Raw genomic sequence first — 26,065 nt, 5'->3', positions numbered from 1 at the left:
ATGCAACAGCTAAAATAAAGTAAAGCACCTTATAAATGAGGTGAGATATTACAAATGCATTCATAGAAAGGATCAGAGGAACAAAATTAGTGGTGCCATGAGAGGACAATCACTTCAATCTTCACACACTCATTGTGTTTAACTAGGAGAAAACTGAAAGAGTTTCAGCCATCACAATACCTCCGTTAACATAAAGTATTAGCTATGCTTATATGTGCTAGTGTCTGCTACAGATATTGTTTGAGACAGGATCACTAAATTCCTGCATTTGGCCTTATTTTTCAAAATTGAGACAGGACCAAAATCAACATAATTTTAAACAGTATGAGTACTGGTCTATTTCACAAATATTTAATGCATCTGGTATTGTTGAAGAATTTATTGACAATGACCAATTTATTCAGAAAACCATTTACGCTTAGGAGTGTAAGGTGACATTTTCCAAACTGAAGTATGCTGTTAGTACCTTTTTGCAAGCCCAGCTTGGAAAGAAAGATTCTGATATTTTCAATCTCTTTCTTGTCTACTGTTTAGACTAAAATGTTTCATACATGTTCACCATGAGTCAAGTTCTTTTCTATACCAATTAAAGCCAGTACATAAAATACAGAAATTAACAAATGAGTCGATAATACATTTCAGTATTCTGTTACATTTTAATTTAAAATGTAGTTCAAATTAAAACTCTCCAAAAACAAAATCATCACAACTGCAGTCAGTGATCAGTTATTTACTGAGCAAAGGTATAACAGGAAAATATGAGTATTCTTCAGTTATGCGAGTATTAAAAAAATCAGGATAAAGAAGTAGAATAATGAAGTGTAAGGCTACCGCAAACAATAAGCAGTATTTCTATTTCATATGATGTATTTAACTATAACAAAGGCATACACAAATATGATGAAGTAATATCAGCTTTACCAAAGCCTCCATAGCCATTCTTGCATCTTGCCAAGTGTCACTTCCTGATTCATTTTTCATTTTTTCATAATGGAAGAAAGCTCAAGCAGCATGCTCTATTGGTAAAAGAAAAGTTAAAAAAAGTCATTTTTAGGAAGATAATTTACAGCAAAATCAAGTGATCTGTAAGATTTGCAAAGCTGTTTGTTAATGAGAAGAATGAATATGCATGGTTGTGCACTCTGCGATGAGCTGCTATTCCACTTGAAGTTATTTCATAGCTTTTACACATTAAGGCTCAGGGTCCTGTAAATCAGTTATTAGAAAAGGGGTTAAGGAAAAAAGTAAAGGTATGTGAAAAGAATTATTAAGATAGTGAAGAAGTGCATCTCTGTTTTTCCCAGATTATATACTATCTCCACACAACTTTGCTAAATGTCTGAAAAACAAAACATTACGTCTACACACTTAAGAATGAAGAGGCATTTCATAGCCATAGTATGGCAATGGCATTCTTGCATGTTTCCATAACACTGTGCATTAATTTCCCAGTTTGCTTGTTTGGTTTGCCAATTATTTCAAGATCACACAATTAATGATCTATGTTGACCCTACTTTAATTACTTGATTATCTCTCCGTTATTACATAAACAGTCAAACATACTGTAGTGCCATACAGATAAAGCTCATTAGCCACATAGTATAAGTGTGTAGGACATTGGACTCTAAACCACAAGGCTGCCGATTCCATCCTTATCACCAACACACTGTATTACCCAGAGCAGGTCAACTAGCCTACCTTTTCTACAACTGTACACACACACACACATATATATATATATATAAATAAAATGTATTGTTATATATAAACTGAAGCATAAGCCAATCAATTTATATGAGATTTAACCTATGCTAGTTTTGACAGTCACCTTGACAAAAGGTGCCAAGTACATATACAATAATAATCGTATCCTACACCAGTGATTTCTAAGGCAGGTGTATCTGGACAGATATGAAAACAGATAAAGAGATTTTTACCTAGCAAAAGGAAATTTCAAAATTCCCTCCACCTATACCTGATTTACATAAAATAATTTCTCAAATGAAACCCTCCACCTGTGCCCTTGACCCAATACCAACAAATTTTTTCAAAAAAGTATCGGGCGTGCTTATTGATAATGTTCTTGACATAGTAAATTCGTCATTAGATACGGGGGTCTTCCCAGACTGTCTTAAGACTGCTGTAGTTAAACACCTACTTAAGAAAAATAATCTCGACCCCTCTGCTCTTGAAAATTATAGACCCATCTCTAACCTGCCTTTCTTAAGTAAAATTCTAGAGAAGGCAGTCATTATGCAGTTAAATGACCACCTCAATAAACATGCTATTCTTGATAAATTTCAGTCAGGTTTTAGAACAAATCACAGCACAGAAACTGCACTCGTTCAAGTAGTAAATGACTTGCGGGTAAATGCAGACAGAGGCCATTCATCTGTTCTCATCCTCTTAGATCTGAGTGCCGCATTTGACACCATTGATCAGAATATTCTTAAGAATCGCCTTAGTCAATGGGTGGGCCTCTCTGGCAGTGTCTTAAATTGGTTTGAATCCTACCTGGCACGGAGAAAATTCTTTGTTAGTTGTGGTAATTATAACTCAAAGACACATGATATCCTATATGGTGTTCCACAAGGCTCTATCCTGGGTCCGCTGCTTTTCTCAATCTACATGCTTCCATTAGGTCAGATTATCTCAGGGCACAACGTGAGCTGCCACAGCTATGCTGATGACACACAGCTGTATTTATCAATAGCACCTGATAACCCCCATTCTCTTGATTCACTAACACAATGTCTAACCTGTATCTCAGAATGGATGAATAGTAACTTTCTCAAATTAAATAAAGAGAAAACCGAAATCTTAGTGATTGGCAATAATGGATACAATGAGGCTATTAGAAATAAACTGGATGCATTAGGATTAAAAGTCAAGACGGAGGTAAAAGCTTAGGGGTAACTGTTGATTGTAATCTGAGTTTTAAATCACATATTAATCAGATCACTAGGACAGCATTTTTTCACTTAAGAAACATAGCAAAAGTTAGACCTCTTATATCATTGAAAGATGCTGAGAAATTAGTTCACGCATTTGTTTTCAGTCGGCTAGATTACTGTACCGCACTCCTCTCAGGATACCCAAAAAAGACATAAATCGTTTGCAACTAGTGCAGAATGCAGCTGCTAAAATCCTAACCAGGAAAAGAAAATCCGAACACATTTCTCCAGTTTTGATGTCACTACACTGGTTACCTGTGTCATTCAGAATTGACTTTAAAATTCTGCTTATGGTTTATAAAGCCTTAAATAATCTCGCCCCATCTTATATATCGGAATGTCTGTCATCTTATATTCCAAATCGTAACCTCAGATCCTCAACTGAGTGTCTCCTTAGAATTCCAAGAGCAAAACTTAAAAGAAGTGGTGAGGCGGCCTTCTGCTGTTATGCACCTAAAATCTGGAATAGCCTGCCAGTAGGAATTCGCAAGGCTAATACAGTGGAGCACTTTAAAAAACTACTGAAAACACATTATTTTAACATGGCCTTCTCATAACTTCACTGTGATTTAAATCCTGATACTCTGTATATCCAATTCATTATAATAACTGTTCATGGTGGCTCTAAAATCTGTACTAACCTCTACTCTCTATTCTGTTTCCTTTTCCGGTGTCCTTTTGGTGGTTGCGCCATCTACCCAAAGCTCCATGATGTTCCAACAATGATGGCTGGATTAAAAGTCAGAAGTCTGTATAACCATCAGCATCAAGTGACTCCGTGAGAACCCTAACTACAAAGAGGACTATTTCATTTAAGTTAGGTAGCATGCCCAGAGGGGACTGGGTGGTCTCGTGGCCTGGAACCCCTACAGATTTTATTTTTTTTTCTCCAGCCTTCTGGAGTTTTTTTTTTGTTTTTTTTGTCCACCCTGGCCATCGGACCTTACTCCTTTTCTATGTTAACTAATGTTGTCTTATTTTAATTTTGTATTTTGTCTGTTATTTTTCTTTTCTTCATTATGTAAAGCACTTTGAGCTACTTTTTGTATGAAAATGTGCTATATAAATAAATATTGTTGTTGTTGTTGTATGCTGTTTGCCCATATTCTTGCTTCATATGCCCATGATAAACTTATTAGATGAAACTGTACAGTGGCTGGAAGATTACATCGGAATTGACATACAGTTCATTAACTTTATTTAGTATAAAATTATTATTTGTATTGTATTTTGTGTTACTGGTGTGATTATATTAAGACTGTAACTAGAACAACCTTTGCAGAATGCATTTCCCAGCACTGAACCTGGTCTTGTTGTGTAGCTCATACTTCCTGTTAGATACAAAGTGACACTCAAGCTAGGCAAGAAAGTGGAATGGACCCACCAGAAAGGCTGTTGAGTCTAGTGATGAAACATGAGTGTTGTGAAAAGAATCAGACATTTTCTTATCAAATGTTAAGTCCATATCTCCACAAAGACCTTATATTTTTTAATAGCTCCCATCAAATTATTATTTCATTATAATTATAATTCATTTATAATAATAATTCTTACAAAAATATATTCAAACTCATATCTAAAAGATAGCATTTATTGGCTACACGATTAAAAAGAAAGCGAATTTTAGTAAAAACAGGCTAATACCAGAAACTGACCTATATGTACAAACCACCAATCCCAAATCACACCATCGGATGCTTGTCAAATACTACACATGCTCTACACAGCCAATAACAGATTAACAACAAACAAATCTTTGTGTTTTATATGATTAAAAGTTTCTAGCCTAAGTATGGAAAACTGGTTGTGCCATCTTCATTATAAGGTAACGTTATAAGCGTATACGTCTCATCAGTTTTATAGGTCTGAATTCTCAGTTCCCATTCAAGGTTTGTGGCACTTCAAGTTCGCTAATGCTTTGTATCTCAGATCACTCTTGTGATTTATTAAAGAAAGGAGTAGAGTGGTTTGACCTTGAGGGAAGACAATATAAACTGAACTAGTCCTCCACTAATAAAACTGAGTGGTTAGTACATGCCCACTTAGTCTCAGTCCCCACGTTGAAAGGGTATAAGAAGCAGCAAATTTAGAAATAGAAATTCATGTCTATTTCAAAACTGGAAAACTGTTCACCCAGTTGGCATAATAATTAGTGCAGCTTCATTACAGATGAATTACAATATAGCTGTTTATGCAACGTTTATAACATTTTCCTTGTATCTCCATGAATTTTTTGGGTACCTGTGTACCTCCCTCTTTCGAAACACATGTACATTAGGTTCACTCATTATCTCTAAACTGGTCCAGTCACAATGGATGGACTAATTTGATTTCAAACTTGTGCCTGAGCTGATAGGACAATTTCCAGCTGCCTTTAAACCTGTACTAGAATATGTAGGTTAAGGAAAATATCTAACTAATTACTGCACTACAGTATGGAGTCAGTGGGGGGGGATTTAAACATTGAGCTATTTACATTACTTTATCATGATTTAAATTTTTATCAGTTATTATCTGAGTATGTATGGCCCTTTTTATTCTCCATGGACTACGTTCTTAAAACCAAAATACTAAGCTCCCACAACTATTAGTGGTGACATACAGGATGTTCTCAGTCAAGTCCCAGGTTTCAGCCCAGGTAACCTCTTCTGTCTTGGGGAGAAAATATTTCAGTTGTTAACATCTATCAAGTTACTGTGATTCTGTACAAATAAAAGAATTAAGTGCATTTTTGTATAGTGAAAGTCATAATGTTTATTACAAACTGCATTACATGGATTCCTAGCGATTTTTTAATTTTAATTTTCTTTGTACAGTTATTTCAATTCCATTCTCATAAATGTGCAAAATTTGGGAGTAAATAGACAATTTATCTAATATGAAATACAATGTCAAAAGGAGAGTGTCCAGTAAGAAAGATGCAGTAACAGCAAGGTAACTTTCAAGTATTATAATTGAACAGGAAAGCAAAAAAAACGAGTTTTTGTTTGAGATAACAACAAAATTTGATGTGGCAGTAGAAGTAGAAGAAAACATTTTGTTAATACTCACCCAAAAGTAAGCACACACTTACAACAAATATTAAAATAAATTAAAAGACCACATTTTTTTCTAAGCATTTTGAAATGAATGGTGGTGAGTGGCACTTGAAAGTAAAGAATAAATTTCAGAAAAAAACAAGTAACGTATGTTCACCACGGAGCAGCATGAGACTTTCTATTAATACCACCTAAGGTTTGCATTCTTTAGAGCTTTGAGGTGGAAAATGAGTGTAGGCACAGCTTATTCAGCTTGAACTTTACTATATTAGAAGAGAATTAAGTCAGATTAACTTGCAAAATAAACAGTGTCACAAAAAAAAAAGAAAATTTGAAAATGGATGCTTTCCTGTAGTATCTGTTGAAGGTAAAAACTGGCAATCAGCATACAATCATTACAGCATATGTTTGGGAATTAAAAATACATATATTTTGATCAGAGGAAAGATGTGCTTTATGATCACATGCACTCTGCTGTAGAGATCTTGTAATGATGTGGGGGCATTTCAAAGAATGGCGAAAAGGAAAAACTAGCCATAACATTAACTGGCTGTGTTTTCTTGCATTATTTTAAATAGGAATAGATACACATTACTCAAAGTCAAAGATATAGAATATTATGAAAAAATAAAACTGGACTTTTGGTTAGACTGGGTGAAAATATTGCAGTAAGAACACATTACATCCATACTGAATAATTTTATAGAGCTCTACTACCACTATCCTGAATATAGAAACTGTTAGATCTCAAAAGAAAATAGCTTCACCCTGAAAGCATGTAACCAGCAGATACAATACAAAGAATGTAAATTATTATATACTGTATGAGATTTGCTTGAGAAAGTTAAAAATATTGATTAGTGTCACATTTTAATGGCTATTTGATTCACTAGGGAGATATTTCACTAAAAATTGCTGGAAGACCGTAGGACATTATAAACACAAACGAGTCAAGACAATTGTCGGGATACAAGACGCAGCAGGCAAAGTAAAACTTAAGACAAGTGTTTGGTGAAAACTAATGCTTCCACTTAATTTCAAAAGCAGGCGCAGCATATATGCCACGTGTGTGGAAGTGAGAACTGCTGTCATTCCAGTGTTCATTAAAGGATGAACCCATGAAGACAGTGCAAAGTGTATCTGTTCAAAGACATTTATGAAAACATATGTGACAGTTTTTATTCAGTAGTGTTAAGTATAAGCAGAAAGTTTACTTGACAAAATTAGTAAAAATGCAATGATATAAGAAATGAAGAATGGTTCCAAAGACAGTGACAAAACAAATTCCAAAGAGGTCTGTAATACTTGTGCACATATTACTTGCAACACAGCTAAAGAGAATTTACAACGGCAATACAGCTGTCATTTTTCCAGACTAAGGTGCATCATGTACAAGGTAAAAGAGCAATGTAATAAACAACCAAAAAATCTACCGTTGTCTCCACCCTTCCTATGGCACTGTAAATCTGTAGGCTGATATGACGTACATTTGGATTACTGTAATCACTGTAAGGCCATTAGTCTTTAACTGGAAAGACTGCAAGAATATTTACAATGTAATCTGAGCCCTGGAAAGAAGACAAAATACAATGGGTATGTCCAATAACATAAGAGTTAGCTATCCACTGAAGAAGTGAAAGGTGCTCCAGATAAAAGAACAAAATAATATCAACTTTAGAAAGATCAGATTATCGATGTTAAATGATTACATCTACCCATGAAATAAAATTTACTCATGGAAGAGAAATGTTGCCTTCAAAAAGTTTCCTCAAATGTAAATGTTCTAAGACAAAATGGCCAATAACTGAAGATTCCTATAATTACCAGGTTATGTGTAGAATTTATATATTCTCTGTGTGTCCTTTTGGGCTTCCCCTATGTATTCCAGTTTCCTCCCACAATTTAAAAATATGTATTGTTTGATAACCATAAATTCACCTGGGGCCTCATGTATAAACGGTGCGTACACACAAAAATGTTGTGTAAGAACGTTTCCACATTCAAATCGCGATGTATAAAACCTAAACTTGGCGTAAAGCCACGCACTTTTCCATGGTAGCTCATACCCTATCATACGCAAGTTCTCCGCTCGGTTTTGCCGACTGGCGGCACCCAGCGTCAAAGCAGTGCCACTGTTCCTGTCTGGTTACCCTTTCTTTTTCAGATCCACATCCCTGACACGGCTTTATAAATACACTGAAATTTACCGCATATTGTTTATTAGTTTAAGGTATCTGATTGTAATTAACCTGTAACAATATAATGGTCCACAGAATGGTCAAACTATTCCAAATACCATAACTGCTTTAGCTTTGTTACTCTCACTGCACCTTCTTCTTCTTCTTTCAGCTGCTCCCATTAAGGGTTGTCACAGCAGATCATCTTTATCCATATTACTCTCACTGCACCACTCGGAGTATTTATATCACTGTATCTGAGTGTGAATCACAGCTGTACAACAGCTGATCAGAAAGAGAATTATCGAGATACAGCATTAAGCACACGCTGCCTCAGCCATTCGCTATTTGAACTGCTCTCTTCCGTCAAACACTTCAGAACCTTTCCTGTACTGACCTTGTGGCTCACAAACAGTTTCATCCCAAGAACTATAAACGCACTCAATCAGTCCATCAAGTGCTCCTTGTAGAACTGTTTGTACTTATAACCACAATTACCTCACTGTAAACTTGAGATAGTTATAATATTACATAACCTGAGTCACTTTATAAAGCGCGTATTTACATATGATGATGATATCATTTTTAAGATGAAATGCAGCAAAATATGTTTATTATATTATACAGATAAAACTTTAACTTTAACTACACGGTGCCACAGCGCTAGCGAGGAGCTGGAGCTTTGTTCACGGATTGTTCCTGCCTTACACTGTATTCTTGCTTGTGGCTGGCGCGACACTCGAAGGATAGATGGATAGAATAATTAAACACATACTATGAAGATATTTCAGTGTTCCTTAAAAGTTTTGAAGAATCGGCGTTCCAAGCTTACAGATGGCTTAACGTCTATTACAGAGCTGATTGTTTGGCGATTGGGTATTTGGAGAAAGAAAAGTAAGGACAGGAATTGGGGGTTATTACATTTGAAAGAGACAGTACTTCTGTAATAAAGTATTTTATCAGAGGTCGTGCAAGGCGCAGCAAGCATCTTGCGTGAGATATGAACAATCACTGTGCCACCGTGTTCCCATGTTTAATAACATGCTTTAACTCCTATCATCATGAAAATGATATCACGTATACTTCTCAGTATTTTAATTATTCAGAGAGCTGTAATATTACGAATGTAATGGATTCTGTGTCCTGTCGGAGGAAGAGAAAGCCCGGAAGCACGTAGTGATTCACACACATAGAGCACATAGAAGATCAAATACAAAACAAAGCATTTAACGTGCTACTTTAGTTACAATGGGACTTGAGAAACTAGTAAATTAAAAGATTTTAAGATGAAGTTTATGATGTTCTACTTTAATGACAAAATAAACTACGTGATTAAAGTGGAAATTTCGAGATTAAAGTTGACATTTCGTGCTTTTTCCCCACTGTGGGCCTTTTTTTTTCCTCTGTACCCTAATAAGCTTTCATATGACACTGAGACGGTGGGCTACGACTTGCCTTTTCATGACGACTTTGATATCTGAAAACTTCTTTTTTATTTCGGGCACTGTGCGACTTTGTGAACTTGAGCTTTCGAGTTTCTCTGACACTCTTTGTCACTCGATCAACTTCCTTTTGTTGTTTATCCCACTGTTTAAACCAACAAATAGTACGTTTTTCCTTGCCTCCACTTCGTATTTGCTGAAATTCTTCTATTTTCCCTCGTGCTTTTGCCATTGTCTTTTCACAAAAGGCTGAGCTTAATGGCTATTTATATTGATTTGCATATTCAAAGAGGAGTAATTCTGGGAGGAGTTGGGGAGGGACAACAGGCGCGTGTACATGGGTTAATTTTAACGCTGACCAGGATTTATGTAGCGGAAGAACGTGGAAGCTGGCATTCACACAGATTTATGCATCTGGATTTTTTTATGTGTAAGCACATTTCTGCTTTTGTGCTTATGTCATGTTATAGTGCGAATTCTACGCATGGCACTAAACATGAGGCCCCTGATGTGAGTGAGCCCTGTAAGGGATTGGGAGTTAATCCTTAGTGGGCCTCAGCCTTGCACCCAGTTCTAACAAAATACGCACAAGTCCATACCATACTATGTCCTAGAAGAAATGCGTCAATGAATGATTACTAAGTCAAGGAAAATGGTATTGCAGTAAAATTGTCAGATGCTAGAAGTTAGGTCACTAGTTTTTTCATATAACACTATACTGTGGTCTGGCATAACTGGAGAAGAATTGACAGTAGTGCGATGAAAAAAGCAGGTTTTCCAAGGCTAAATGAAACATAATTGTTGTTCAGGCTGAGAATCTTAATGACTTCTGCAAGGTTAAGGCATTTGATTGCTAAAGTGCTGAAACCAACACCACAAAAAGTAAGGAGTATATACTGCAGCCTCACCTACAGTAGTCCTGTACAGTATGTGGTCTACTTAAAGGCACATAATCAGTGGTGAGAACAACACCAGTAAACCTAGGACATGGGTGGCAAACGCCAGTCCTGGAGTGCCGCAGTGGCTACAGGTTTTCATTCTAACCATCTTCTTCATTAGTTTTTGCTGCTAATTAACTTCTTTTGCCTTAATTTTAATTAACTTGATTCAGGCCCCTTAGTTGTTTCTTTTTCTTTAATTAGCTGCCAAACAATAATGAGACACAAAACAAGGTGCCACATGACCAGCTCACCCGTGCCCATCACATAATATCTGAAAATAAAGAAAGGTGAAGGCCTCAGTAAGGTTGATCTCTCAGGTCCCCAAAACACTTTGACAATGTTCTTAGAAAAAACAGAAAACCAACAGTTATGGAAATGTCTGCTGTGTCAGAATGAGAGCAGCAACAAGCCATACAATTAAATAACGAGTTTAATAAACAGCAAGAATTGGCTTCTCATTAAGAAACTGGTTGGAGTGAAATTAGTTGGAGTTTGAAGCCCCAATTTAGCTGGTCAACTGTTGACTTGTTTCACATTTGATTTCTGTTTGGCTGTCATTTAATGAAGAAAATAATTAATTCAGAGCACTGAATCCTTAAAAAAAAGGGCTATTAAAATGAAGGGAAAAAGAAGTTAATTAGCAGTAAAAACTAGTCACTGATTAGGAAATCCTGGGGTTTAATGCCCAATGGGTTAGCCACTAGGGCACATTGAATACTGTCATCAAAATAAAGTATTGTAACAGCGCTGACAAGTTATATCAACAAGGGATGTGATACCCAAATATGAGCTGGCAATACATCACCAGTGTCAGGTGTGCCTATATACTGTAAATGGCAAGCCTACAAAGTCACATTTTTTTCCAACTAGGGAGACAAAAGACAAGCTGTTCTTTTAAGGGCAGCAAGCCACTTCGAAGAGCCATGTAGAGAGCAGTAAAACCATGCATTGTTGCGCTCATCCACATTTATTGTGGCGCTGTGCATTTGGAGCAAGCACAAGTCAAATATTGAAATTTTCCAACTGACACCAATTTTTAAAACCCCAGGACAATACGTAGTCAGTTACCATTAAGTGTATGGTGCTTGATGCAGATGACTTTGTAGTGTAACAAATTCTTCCTAGTAGGTGTGGGATGCACTACGGGTTGATATCAAAGTCTAATAACCAGAAAACAGGCACAGTTAGGTTCTAGTGAAGAACTGTTCAAGGTTGAGCTATAAATATGGGTTATGTGTATTGTATAAATTGTTATGTGTAAAATTTAAATGTTTGACCGAAGTATCATTTTTATTTCTGATTATCTCTTTTTCCTTTTATAGCCACAATGGGGCTGGTAAGCAGCTCCTGAGATTATGCCATTTTCAGTTTAGGTGCTTGTTTGTATGGCATTTGAAATTGCATGTGCATGCTGGCTTTTACACTTTACTGAAGGTGTATGATTGGTTTTGAGAAAATACAAAAATGCACACATACCGTATATACAGTAAATATTGTAGCTTCCCGACCAATGTAAACCCCCAGAGGGAAAGTGACTATTGGGTTGAGCAAGGACGGCAGAGAATGGCATGTAGGACTGACGTCTGGGATATGGTCATCAGTAAAGGGAACCCTGAACAGAGGGACAGGGGATAGAGGGAAGGATTTCTGGATGGTCAGTTGATGGTGTCTGTAAGGTCCGTCACAATGAGAGATTCATAGATAATTGTAAATAGTTCCAGTTCAAAGTCGCTCGTTTTGCTTTGATATTCGTGTACTTTTTTTGACACTTCAAGTAAACTGTTCTGCAATCCCATTTTTTCCTGCTTTGTTTCTTCATTTTCGAACATGTCATGGTGAGGTCACTAGAATGTTATTTAATATTTGTTTGTGGATTATTAGTATTTTGAACAATATTCAATTAAAAACACATCTGTAGAGTAGATTTTTCCATGTACAGAGAGGCACAGAATACTTTTTCGATCAAAAATATCCAGTCTTCACAAAGCTAGATACCGTTATATAGTGCAGTTACTGTGCATACGGAAAGTATTCACAGCGCATCACTTTTTCCACATTTTGTTATGTTACAGCCTTATTCCAAAATGGATTAAATTCATTTTTTTCTTCAGAATTCTACACACAACACTCGATAATGACAACGTGAAAAAAGTTTACTTGAGATTTTTGCAAATTTATTAAAAATAAAAAAATTGAGAAAGCACATGTACATAAGTATTCACAGCCTTTGCCATGAAGCTCAAAATTGAGCTCAGGTTCATCCTGTTTCCCCTGATCATCCTTGAGATGTTTCTGCAGCTTAATTGGAGTCCACCTGTGGTAAATTCAGTTGATTGGACATGATTTGGAAAGGCATACACCTGTCTATATAAGGTCCCACAAATGACAGTTCATGTCAGAGCACAAACCAAGCATGAAGTCAAAGGAATTGTCTGTAGACAAATCTGGGGAAGGTTACAGAAAAATTTCTGCTGCTTTGAAGGTCCCAATGAGCACATTGGCCTCCATCATCCGTAAGTGGAAGAAGTTCGAAACCACCAGGACTCTTCCTAGAGCTGGTCGGCCATCTAAACTGAGCGATCGGGGGAGAAGGGCCTTAGTCAGGGAGGTGACCAAGAACCCGATGGTCACTCTGTCAGAGCTCCAGAGGTCCTCTGTGCAGAGAGGAGAACTTTCCAGAAGGACAACCATCTCTGCAGCAATCCACCAATCAGGCCTGCATGGTAGAGTGGCCAGACAGAAGCCACTCCTTAGTAAAAGGCACATGACAGCCCGCCTGGAGTTTGCCAAAAGGCACCTGAAGGACTCTCAGACCATGAGAAAGAAAATTCTCTGGTCTGATGAGACAAAGATTGAACTCTTTGGTGTGAATGCCAGGCGTCAAGTTTGGAGGAATTCATGCACCGCTCATCACCAGGCCAATACCATCCCTACAGTGAAGCATGGTGGTGGCAGCATCATGCTGTGGGGATGTTTTTCAGCGGCAGGGACTGAGAGACTAGTCAGGATAAAGGGAAAGATGACTGCAGCAATGTACAGAGACATCCTGGATGAAAACCTGCTCCAGAGCGCTCTTGACCTCAGACTGGGGCAACGGTTCATCTTTCAGCAGGACAACGACCCTAAGCACACAGCCAAGATATCAAAGGAGTGGCTTCAGGACAACTCTGTGAATGTCCTTGAGTGGCCCAGCCAGAGCCCAGACTTGAATCCGACTGAACATCTCTGGAGAGATCTTAAAATGGCTGTGCACCAACGCTTCCCATCCAACCTGATGGAGCTTGAGAGGTGCTGCAAAGAGGAATGGGCGAAACTGGCCAAGGATAGGTGTGCCAAGCTTGTGGCATCATATTCAAAAAGACTTCAGGCTGTAATTGCTGCCAAAGGTGCATCAACAAAGTATTGAGCAAAGGCTGTGAATTCTTATGTACATGGGATTTCTTAGTTTTTTTATTTTTAATAAATTTGCAAAAAACTCAAGTAAACTTTTTTCACGTTGTCATTATGGGGTGTTGTGTGTAGAATTCTGAGGAAAAAAATTAATTTAATCCATTTTGGGATAAGGCTGTAACATAACAAAATGTGGAAAAAGTGATGCACTGTGAATACTTTCCAGATGCACTGTATATAGTGCAGCAACAAACTAACTACTATACAAATATCTTCTCTGTGCTTTCCTACATTCTAGAATTATGTGTAGATATGTCATTGCTTTAAGTTCAGTTGAAGATGATGGACCACTTTTTTGCTTCAAAATGACCAGTCTCTTCTTCATTACAGACATTGATTTTTTTTTATACACAATTTATGGCTCTTATTTTTTTAAATATGGCCAGTCCCATGTCAACCTATGATGCTTCTCAAAAGTGGAACTGACATGTCTCCAGGTCATAAGTGCCTCCAATTTGAAGACTCTTCTTATCATACCAAAGAAGAAATATTAGCTGTGCACTGTATGGACTTAGCACTGAACGATGCCATTCCACATGCTCAAACTCACAATAATAACACTGCGCCACTCATTTTCCTTTTTGTGCTTTTTTGCCTGGCAACTCCTGACTCATCCCTATGAGAAACCTCCCACTTATGATATTCCATTCAATTCATCTTGATGTCTAATTATGCAAGACATCAAGCTTTTTGGCAATCCCCCTGTTTTTGGCTCTCTACACTTAAAAAACAACATAATTTTAAGGTCATTTTAGATCATATTTTGTATAGGAAATTACACTCTTATAATAAAGAGTAAGTGTAATTAATTAATTGATTAATTAACTGTAAACCAATGGGTTTCTTCACCAGAAATTGTCAGAATTATCAGAAGTTGTGTGTGCCACATAAACTGACCACAAGGGTTCAACCGCTAATGGGATAAGAAGGGATAAAGTTACTCCATTTCATAAAACTTTAAACAATGGTAATAATGACTGGTAACATAGGCATGTGGAGTGTCATTTTATGCTGTTTTGAGGTTGCTGATCACAAATACAGTATAATGTTTGTCGTATTTGATTCTTCAAGCCCTTTAAGAGCCACTCCCAGAAGGTCAAAAAGGACAAAGTTCAAACATAGGGATGTACGTTATTGTTTTAGACTATTTCAAGGTCAGTGTTTACAAATATGAGTCAATTTTTGATTTTCTCTATTATAATCTAGTATATTTTGACTATAAATGTTTAAATTGAAGCACACATTTTAATATTTCAAATATTTTTGTTTAATATGTACTTCTACCTTATAAAATAAATCATTACATTTCTTATTAACATGCCAAATTAGGCCTGCTTATGCTCATTCAGACTTTATTTTAAAGAATCTTCCACTTTCAGTAACAAATTCCTTACTACCTGCATAACTCATAAATAAGCTGGAAAAAAGTAACCCATTTACACCAGTCAGCCACAACATTAAAACCACCAACAGGTGAAGTGAATAACATTGACTATTTCACTACAGTGGTACCTGCCAAGGGGTGGGATATAGGCAGCAACTGAACAGTCATTTCTTGAAGGTCATGAGTTGGAAGCAGGAATAACGAGCCAGCCTAAGAGTCTGTGCAACTCTGTCAAGGACCAAACTGTGACGGCTAGACGACTGGGTCAGAGCATCTCCAAAATGACAGATCTTGTGGGGTGTTGCCAGTGTGCAGTGGTTGGTATCTATCAAAAGTAATCAAAGGAAGGACAGGGTCATGGGGGCACAAGGCTCACTGATGTGCTTGCAGAGCAAAGGGAGCCCAGCTGATAAATTGTTGAAAAACTTAATGCTGTCCAAAGGTATCAGGTGTCAGAACACACAATGCATTGCAGCTTGCTGTGTAGCCACAGACCAGTCATGGTATCCATGCTGGCCCCTGTCCACCATTGAATGTGTCTACAATGGGCACATTATCATCAGAATTGGACCAAGGAGCAATGGAAAGAGGTGGCCTGATCTGATGAATGATGTTTTCTTTTCAATCATGTGGAGCATGTGCATTGTTTATCAAGGGAAAAGAGATGGCAGCAGGATGTTCTAAGGGAAGAAGGTAAACCAGCGGAGGCAGTGTGATGCTCTGAGCAATGCTCTTGTTAGAAACCACGAGTTCTGGCATTCATGTGGATGTTACTTTGACATATTTCACCTACCTAAAGATTGGTGCAGACCACATACACCAGTTCATGGAAAAAGTATTCCCTGATGGTGGTGCCTCTTTCAGCAGGATAATGTGCACTGCCATACTGTAAAAATTGTTCAGGAATGGTTTCAGGAACATGACAAAGAATTTGAGGTGTTGACTTGGCCTCCAGATTCCCCAGATCTCAATCCAATCAAGCATCTGTGGGATGTGCTGGAAAAACAAAGCTCCACCTTGCAACCTACGGGACGTAAAGGATCTTCTGCTAATGTCTTGGTGCCAGAAGCCACAGGATACCTTTAGAAGTCCTGTGGGGTCCATGCTTTCAAGGGTTCAGAGCTGTTTTGGTGGCACGAGGAAGACCTACACAATTTTAGGTAGGTGGTTTTAATGTTGTGGCTGATCAATGCATCTGTTTGGTTTTCAGCTTCTAGCTCTTCCCTCATGCTTATATAATTAGTTCACATAGAAGTGAGCTGTTTAAATTTTATTTTGATGATTAGAGCATTAGTGTGCAGAATGCATGTGATAAGTTTTTACTTTCTCTAATGCAAAAACTAAAAGTCCCTAATAAATTAAGCCCGTAAAATACACTCCATCACGTTACTAGGCTGGTAGTATCAGTGTTGTGGATTGGTGTTACTTGCCATTCACACTGCAACAAAATGCCTGAGGGATGCCAACCTTACTAATCTAACACAAACCTTTAACCTTTTCCCCCAAAACTGTAAAACTGCTATATTTTATTTTCTTTTACAAAAATCTGAATTAGTAAGGAGTTCAAATACAACTGCATTGGGCTGTGGTATAATTTTTCACTTTCAAAATTGATTTTTTGCATACCTTTCACAATGTATAAAACTATACTTCACTTTCAACAACCATTTGTAAATTGTTATCATTGTGTTTTATATTTTTTTTAGTAAGAAAGACCATTTCTACAGTTTAAACGTGCGTTTCCAATCGTCCTCTTTTGGAGTGACCCCTTTTGAATAACAAGTACAGTTACTTAACGGTGGTGTGTAAAGTTAAAGAACAAAATGTATATCCAACTGCTCTCCAGTGTAAATTTACTTTAGCAGATACTTTACCTGAGACTTGTATTACCACTTTTTTAATACAGAAAAAAGCTAAATTACATATTTTATTTGTTAAAAATCGAAAACACCATACCTTATTACTTCTCGACGTGAGCGCCTATGTGCTGCACCCGGGTACACGCGTTGCTCTACCGTTTACCGCCCAATTACCTTCTGCCTTCTGAGCGCGCTCTCTCTCTCTCTCAATGCGTCTGACCGGAAACGTGCGCGGCTTCTGCAGTCTGGCACGCTTTGCTGACTGGGCGTCTCCGGAGGCTTGTGCAAGAGGCGTGGCTAAACAAAACTGACAGTGTCCCGGACGTAAAAGTAGCGACACCCTGTGAAGGGAAGGCACTATAAACACAATTCACTGCTGGACGTGCTATTGTCAGGTCGGACAAGTAATGTAAAATTAGCGTAACATTTTCAAAACTGCACAATTCAATTCAGGTCTCACTGTCATTGCCCACGTGAGCATTGAAGTCTCCCAGCAGTACGAGGGAGTCCCCAGAAGGTATGCCCTCTAGCACCCCCTCCAGGGACATTAAAAAGGGTGGGTACTCCGAACTGCTGTTCAGTGCATACGCACAAACAACAGTTAGGACCCGTCCCCCCACCCGAAGGTGGAGGGAGGCTACCCTCTCATCTACCAGGGTAAACCCCAATGAACAGGCTCCAAGTCGGGGGGCATAAGTATACCCACACCTGCTCATCACCTCTCACCGGGGGCAACTCCAGAGTGGTAGAGAGTCCAGCCCCTCTCAAGGAGATTGGTTCCAGAGTCCAAGCTGTGCATCGAGGTGAGTCCGACTATATCTAGCCGGAACCTCTCAACCTCGCACACTAGCTCAGGCTCCTTCCCCTTCAGAGAGGTGACATTCCACGTCCCAAGAGCCAGCTTCTGCAGCCGAGGATCGGACTGCCAAGGTCCCCACCTTCGGCCACCACCCAATTCACACTGCACCCAACCTCCTTGGCCCCTCTCATAGGTGGTGAGCCCTTGGGAAGGGAGACCCACGTTGCCTCTTCGGGCTGTGCCCGGCCAAGCCCCATAAGTGCAGGCCCGGCCACCAGGCTCGCCAGCGAGCCCCAACTCCAGGACTTCTGTGCTCGTCACGGATTGTCCATAACGAACACCATGTTGAAGCATAGGGGTGTTCATATGTGCACTTGGCACCAGGACACCCTAGGCCTCAGTTTGATGATCGACTTTGTGGTCGTGTCATCGGACTTGCGGCCACATGTCTTGGACACTCGGGTGAAGAGAGGGGCGGAGCTGTCAACTGATCACCACCTGGTGATGAGTTGGCTTCGATGGTGGGGGAGGATGCCGGTCAGGCCTGGTAGGCCCAAATGTGTTGTGAAGGTCTGCTGAGAACGTCTGGCAGAGCCCCCTGTCAGAAGTAGCTTCAACACCCACCTCCGGCAGAACTTCGACCACATCCCGAGGGAGGTGGGGGACATTGAGTCCGAATGGGCCATGTTCCGTGCCTCTATTGTTGAGGCAGCTGACTGGAGCTGTGGCCGTAAGGTGGTCGGTGCCTGTCATGGCGGCAATCCCCGAACCCGCTGGTGGACACCGGCGGTGAGGGATGCCGTCAAGCTGAAGAAGGAGTCCTACAGGACCCTTTTGTCCTGTGGGACTCTGGAGGCAGCTGATAGGTACCGGCAGGCCAAGCGGAATGCGGCTTTGGTGGTTGCTGAGGCAAAAACTCGGGCGTGGGAGGAGTTTGGGGAGGCCATGGAGAACGACTTTCGGACGGCTTCGAGGAGATTCTGGTCCACCGTCCAGCGTCTCAGGAGGGGGAAGCAGTGCAGTGTCAACACTGTATATGGTGGGGATGGTGCGCTACTGACCTCGACTCGGGACGTTGTGGGTCGGTAGAGGGAGTACTTTGAAGACCTCCTCAATCCCACTAACATGCCTTCCAATGAGGAAGCAGAGCCTGGGGACTCAGAGGTGGGCTCCCCCATCTCTGGGACTGAGGTCACTGAGGTGGTCAAAAAACTCCTTGGTGGCAGGGCCCTGGGGGTGGATGAGATACGCCCGGAGTTCCTCAAGGCTCTGGATGTTGTAGGACTGTCTTGGTTGACACGCCTCTGCAACATCGCATGGATATCAGGGACAGTGCCTCTGGATTGGCAGACCGGGGTGGTGGTCCCCCTTTTTAAGAAAGGGGACCGGAGGGTGTGTTCCAACTACAGAGGGATCACACTCCTCAGCTTCCCTGGAAAAGTCTATTCGGGGATCCTGGAGAGGAGGGTCCATCGGATAGTCGAGTCTCGGATTCAAGAAGAACAGTGTGGTTTTCGTCCTGGTCGCGGAACAGTAGATCAGCTCTACACCCTTAGCAGGGTCCTGGAGGGTGCATGGGAGTTTGCCCAACCAGTCTACATGTGTTTTGTGGACTTGGAAAAGGCATTCGACCGTGTCCCTTGGGGAATCCTGTGGGGGGTACTCCGAGAGTATGGGGTACCGGACCCCCTGATAAGGGCTGTTCGGTCCCTGTACGATCGGTGCCAGAGCCTGGTCCGCATTGTCGGCAGTAAGTCGAACCCATTTCCAGTGAGAGTTGGACTCCGCCAGGGCTGCCCTTTGTCACCGATTCTGTTCATAACTTTTATGGACGGAATTTCTAGGCGCAGCCAGGGCGTTGAGGGGGTCCGGTTTGGTGGGCTCAGGATTGGGTCACTGCTTTTTGCAGATGATGTTGTCCCGTTTGCTTCATCAGGCCGTGATCTTCAGCTCTCTCTGGATCGGTTCGCAGCCGAGTGTGAAGCGGCTGGGATGGGAATCAGCACCTCCAAATCCGAGACCATGGTCCTCAGCCGGAAAAGGGTGGAGTGCCCTCTTAGGGTTGGTAGCGAGATCCTGCCCTAAGTGGAGGAGTTCAAGTATCTCGGGGTCTTGTTCACGAGTGAGGGAAGAATGGAGCGTGAGATCGACAGGTGGATCGGTGCGGCGTCCACAGTGATGTGGGCTCTGCATCGGTCTGTCGTGGTGAAAAAGGAGCTGAGCTGCAAGGCGAAGCTCTCAATTTACCAGTCGATCTATGTTCCTACCCTCACCTATGGTCATGAGCTATGGGTAGTGACCGAAAGAACGAGATCGCGAATACAAGCAGCTGAAATGAGTTTCCTCCGCAGGGTGTCTGGGCTCTCCCTTAAAGATAGGGTGAGAAGCTCAGTCATCCGGGAGGGGCTCAGAGTAGAGCTGCTGCTCCTCCGCATCGAGAGGAGTCAGATGAGGTGGCTCGGGCATCTGATCAGGATGCCTCCTGGACGCCTCCCTGGTGAGGTGTTCCGGGCACGTCTAATCGGGAGGAGGCCCCAGGGAAGACCCAGGACACGCTGGAGGGACTATGTCTCTCGGCTGGCCTGGGAACGCCTTGGGATTCTCCCGGAAGAGCTAGAAGAAGTGGCCGGGGAGAGGGAACTCTGGGCATCTCTGCTCAAGCTGTTGCCCCCGCGACCCGACCTCGGATAAGCGGAAGAGGATGGATAGATGGATGGATGGACAATCCAATTCAGGATCGCTGCCATCCCTCAATGAGTCTAGCAGGAAGCAGCCTTGGAAAGGACGCCAGTTCATCGCAGTGCAGTTTCTCAAGGACAGTTGCCTGGCTCCAGTAACTTACAACCTTTCTATGCCTACAAATGAACAGTGTCGTTTAATAACGTACGTTATCAAACTGATCCCCTGTGTCCTGGTATAAAAGAACACCTGAGGCGTCCTTAGGCTCTTATGCACCATATGGTTTACCAATAGTGATATCCTGAGTTAAAATGTGGTACATTTTTTTAGAAATTTCTAAAAGACTACTTCTTTAACATGGTCACGTTTTCATTTCTTTATTTGTAATAGATGATAATATGCAGTTTAAAATTTGCATCACTGTTTTCTTTTTCTGATCCAAGAATTCCATAACCGCCTTTAATTTGGAAAGGATTTTGATGGTCCGTTCTCTGTTCTAGGTCAGTACATCCAAATAATAATAAATAACTTTAATTGCATTTATTGTATGTACTGTAGGACATTCAGGTGGGTCTGGGTGGTCTTTTGTCTTAGGAATGCCTACAGGCTTATTTTCTGAGCATTCTATTGGCTAGAGTTTTTGTCTTCCTTTCCTTGCTGGAAAACTGACCTTAGCATTAGACATTGATATTTATCATTTCATTTAGTAGAGACTGTGTGTGGATATGGCTTAATTCAGTTAGGTTAGGAATAATTTGTTTGCTTATTTGTATTATCTATTTTTTATTTGTAATTCTCTCTTCTACTTCTTGTAATGTGATTTAAGCTGCATTTTTATAAAAACAAATCTAGGAACACTACAATTAAAAGTGATTTTTTTTAAAATGTCATTTCTGCTATGTGGTTTGTAGACAAAAAAAAAATCTCATGTTTTCACATAGAATGAAGCTAACAAAGTTTATGCTTTAATATAAGTTGACTGTGACCAGTTCTGGACACAAACAAACCATATCAAAATAACCATGAAAAAAAATCTTACTTTACTCATGTCACGTCATTGAAGTCAAACTACTGTATATGCTGATATATTGAAAACAAGCAAAATGCATGCAGTTTTTGTTAAAATGTTAAATCGTTTCCCCTGGTTAAACAAAAGTAGCCCACAACCAGGAAGCTCTTATCACCCGCCTCTCCGCCAGTGCATTGGTCAAAAGTCCAGTCTTCAATTCAGAAGCTTAACTCCATGTGAAAGGGCTTCCATGTTGTGGATTACTTGTGTTTGATATTTTCCAACATTGGTCACTATGCACTTCCATTAAAGTATAAACTTTGTTGGCACCGTTCCTGTTCTACATGAAAACATGAGATTAAAAAGTTTTCTCAGCCACCACTTCAAACCACATGAGGTAAGTAACATTTAAAAAATATAAAATTTTGGGTGGAATAGCCCTTTAATAAATGTTTCTGTTGTTGGAAGTTTTAAAAGTTGGAATTCCACTGACCATCTGCTATGCTTTGATATTTTAGAATGTTTCCACTATATTAATACATTATCTGATGTATGATGCTGATTGGAGTATTTGGTGAGCTTACGTTGCCCCCCATGTGAGTGATTGTAGGTGTGTGTGAGTGAGCCTGCCTAAAGATAGGTTAGTGCCCTGTGTAGGGATAATTCCTACTTGCACCCAATTCTGAATGGCCACTGGTCCCTATAACCCTTCATTGAACAGAGCAGGTATGAAAAATGGAAGATTGAATGGATGCAAATTTTTCCAGGAAATTTTGCCAGTGACACAGTCTTGCAAAAGATGGCTTAAGCAGCAACCCTTTTACAGAAGCTCCTTATTTCACACTTTTTCTTTTTACTAACTTATTTACTAAATGTAAAGAGTTTCTGTAAAAAGCCAAATCTCTATCTATAATGCTAATCCTAATGTTTAAATAAATATTGCAGTTATGTTGCATCTTATTTATAATATATAGTTTATATAAACAGAGGCTGTTTCTTCATAGCATTAATGTAATGGTCTGTTTTCCTTAACCAGTAATGCCCATCATTCTGTCCATTTTTCAAACCTGCTTTTCCCAGTATAAGGTTAAGCAGGCTCAGAACCTTCTCTGGCAGCATTGGGTGCTAGGAAGGATCCAACCCTGGAAGGAACAGAAGTCCATCTGATGTTAGTTAACCAATCATTCACCCATCCATCTATCCATCTTGCAAACCTGTTCCTTCAGTGCAGCATCTAGATGTGCCATACATTTTCCTTGCAGAATTCTTGGAAGTATAGGCCATTACAGATGAGTCACCCCATTATCTGTCTATTCATTCTCAATACCCACTTTTCACCAAGCATGTTGTAAGAAGCTGCTATTTATCCCACCATAGTTTGGGGACAAAGGGATAAAAGGGTTAAAGAAAAGCATAGATAAAGGTTCATGGAAGACCAGTTTTCTTAAGAGCTACTGTGGTTGCAGTCACATAGCAGAGGCGTCTGAGTGTCATTCTTAGCACGAGTATTTTTTTTTTCTCTACACAACTATTACTCAGAAGCAACCTTTTCAGATTTCAGACTTGTTTCCTGGGCATTGCTCTCCCACATTTTACATGGACAGTGAAAAGGGCTGATTAGAAATATTTTTATAACAATTATTGTCCCAACAGCATGGATACCTGAATATCACTATTACTGTGTGCGTTTTATTAAGTTGTTAACTACTTTTGTTCTATTACTGTTAATCTTGCTCTGTTACATTTCTCATGACTGTTTTCTTTAAAGACAAAATGTAAATTATACCGTATTTACAGTATTATTTTTTTTAACCTATTTACTATAATAAAATATCTTAGTAGCATTGTATGCAAGACAGGAACTTGCCCTGAATGGGAACCCAGTACATCACTGAGATCCTATACTCATAAAGAGATCATTAAAAGCAACCATTCACTCTAAGCTGTACATCTCTGGAGCATAGGAGAAAACCAAAGTACCTGGAGATAACGTATGGAGATATGAAGAGAGCATGAAAAATCCACAGAGGCAGGAACCAGTCTGGAATTTGAAGCCAGCCTGGAGCTGTAGCATAGCAGCACTAATCTCCATGCCACCCTGTTGCTTATAGCTAAATAATTCTGCTTTTATCACATTTTGCTGGTGGGATATGGTATTCATGGAATAGTCATTTATTCAAAACTGCAATAATTAGAAACTCCCCTTCAACACATAGAAAATGGCTGTAAATTTCTTATATTATAGTCCATCTTAAACCTACAATAGTGTCTCCACTGAGTCCTGTAGGTTTCTCTCTTCTGTGCCTCCAGTATTAACCATTGGCAAGCCTTGCATCTAGTATTAACCTTAATCTTATCTATAATTAAAATCTACTCATACTCTTGGGGCCAAAAACTATACCATCCTAATGCATTCCAACTTCCACTGCATGAAAGGAAGCCTAGAGGGAAGTCTCAGTTTTACAGTATTACTGTTATTTTTGATATTATGAAAGCTGACCCATTATAGTACCTAAACTTTTTGCCCGTGAGTAAATCGGCCCTGCATACAATACCTCAACAATAAAGCCACTATCCTTGTACCGTTGCTACTGAATATTAATCAACCCTGGCCTCCTATATAGTGAGATCTGAAGTGGCTCGTCTTTTGGCTCTACTTGCCATTGACATCCTCCGGCCTGCTGGAGGGGGTGTGATCGGAGGACTTTCTCCTTTCCCAAGGCGCTTGGATTCTGAGCTGGAACCACTCCTTGACTCCGGGCTTCCTGATCGACTGGGCAGCTTGCTCTCAGAAACTACTCTCGACATGAAGCTTGCCTTCCTTGTGGAAGGGTAGTGGCCGCTGTCTGGGGAGTCGCTGCGGTCTTCCCCATAGTCCTTGCAAACACTGACACGACTGTGCTTGCGTAATGCATTGCGTACTGCCGCTGGGATCTCCATGTGGCTGGAATGGATGGCTGCCTTGGCTGGGTGAGGTATGTTCTTGGAGCCAATCCCATTGACATGTGTTCTGTTATTGTTGGAGTCCTCACTGCTGCAGGAATGATCACGATTCTCCAGGGTATTGCGCCTCTCAGATCCCTTCTCAGGGTGCAAGATGTGATGCTGACTCTGGCTACATTCTGCCAGCTTCCTTGGGTGTTCATCACCTTGACAATGAATGCGCTCAGGTGGGGTTTGTCTAGGCACCTCATCCTTTTCATCAGTTTGCTCATGAATTGTTTGAAAGCCTGCAGGAGGCAGATAAATTGGAAGGGCATCAGCCTGCCCTTCGGGTAATATTTTGTAGCTGGTCTGAGTTAAGGGGATAATTTTGTGAGGTGAAGAGTTGCTCAAGATACAGACCTGCTGGACCATGGAATTTTTCTTTGACTTACTGATGATTAGGTCATCCTCTGCGCCCTGGCATCGGGAGGTCCCATACAGACTCTGTTTAATTTTCCGAACACCCAGGTGAGATATTTCCAAGAGGTTTAAAAATAGTGAAACAGCAGCAATGCTGTGCATAAATACCATGAATATGGTTTTTTCTGTAGGTCTTGACACAAAACAATCCACAGTATTTGGACATGGCATCTTGGTGCATTTATAGACAGAATCCAGCTGAAATCCATATAAAATGTACTGGCCCACCATAAAACCAACTTCAAGAACAGATCTAGTTAGGATATGAAAGATATAGGTACGCAGCAGGGATCCCCTCAGAGGTGCTTTATTAACCTTCTTCTGTTCTTCGAGCTTTCTGAGCTCCCGCTCAAGCTTCCTGTATTCATCCAGTAGAGGCTCAAGTTCTTCCAGTTCTGCTCGCAGTTGTGCCTTCTTCTTCTGTCGCTCTTTTTCCAAAGCTCTTAATCTGTAAAGTGCATGTCCCATGTACACCAAGGAAGGCGACGACACAAAGATGATCTGCAAAACCCAATATCGGATGAGGGAGATGGGGAAGGCTTTATCATAACAGACATTCCTGCAACCTGGCTGCTCTGTGTTACAGATGAACTTGGACTGCTCATCATCCCAGACATCCTCTGTTGCCACCCCCAAGACCAACATACGGAAAACAAAGAGGATTGTTAGCCAGATCTTCCCTACGATAGTGGAGTGAATGTGAACTTCCTCCAAGATACTCCCAAGCAAGTTCCAGTCCCCCATGTTCACTTCCACATCTCTTCGCCCTGTTTAATACTCATTCTATGACTGGATAAACTTCTTTCAAAAGCCTTGGTGTTTTTCAAAATTCCCCTCAGCTTTTACATCATTCTGGAATAAGGCAGCCAAAAGCTCTTTTTGCAGTGCTGTCTTTTCTGTCATGCCAACGAAGCGATGTTCTTTGTC

General features: G+C 40.2%; 1 protein-coding gene across 1 annotated transcript; it reads right to left on the bottom strand.

The window, feature by feature from the left end:
- Positions 1-632: 632 nt before the first annotated feature.
- Positions 633-26,065, bottom strand: gja10b (gap junction protein alpha 10 b). Its single transcript, XM_051925455.1, has 2 exons — positions 24,395-26,065; positions 633-1,016 (listed from the first exon to the last, which is right to left on the bottom strand). Exons 1-2 carry the CDS (start codon positions 25,880-25,882, stop codon positions 978-980), a joined length of 1,527 nt encoding a protein of 508 aa, XP_051781415.1. The 5' UTR covers positions 25,883-26,065; the 3' UTR covers positions 633-977.

This window comes from Erpetoichthys calabaricus, chromosome 3 (genome assembly GCF_900747795.2).
Source record: "Erpetoichthys calabaricus chromosome 3, fErpCal1.3, whole genome shotgun sequence".
Lineage (NCBI taxonomy): Eukaryota > Metazoa > Chordata > Cladistia > Polypteriformes > Polypteridae > Erpetoichthys > Erpetoichthys calabaricus.
Note: the sequence above shows the minus strand (reverse complement) of the source record. Positions and strands in the feature narration are given on the sequence as shown.

What these genes read in the sequence shown, in the direction of transcription:
- gja10b (XM_051925455.1), bottom strand. Translation starts at nt 25,882, where the DNA reads ATGGGGGACTGGAACTTGCTTGGGAGTATCTTGGAGGAAGTTCACATT. An exon ending in CAGGCCGGAGGATGTCAATG is followed by an intron (nt 1,017 to 24,394) that starts GCAAGTAGAGCC and finishes TTTTACCAATAG; the next exon opens with AGCATGCTGCTTGAGCTTTC.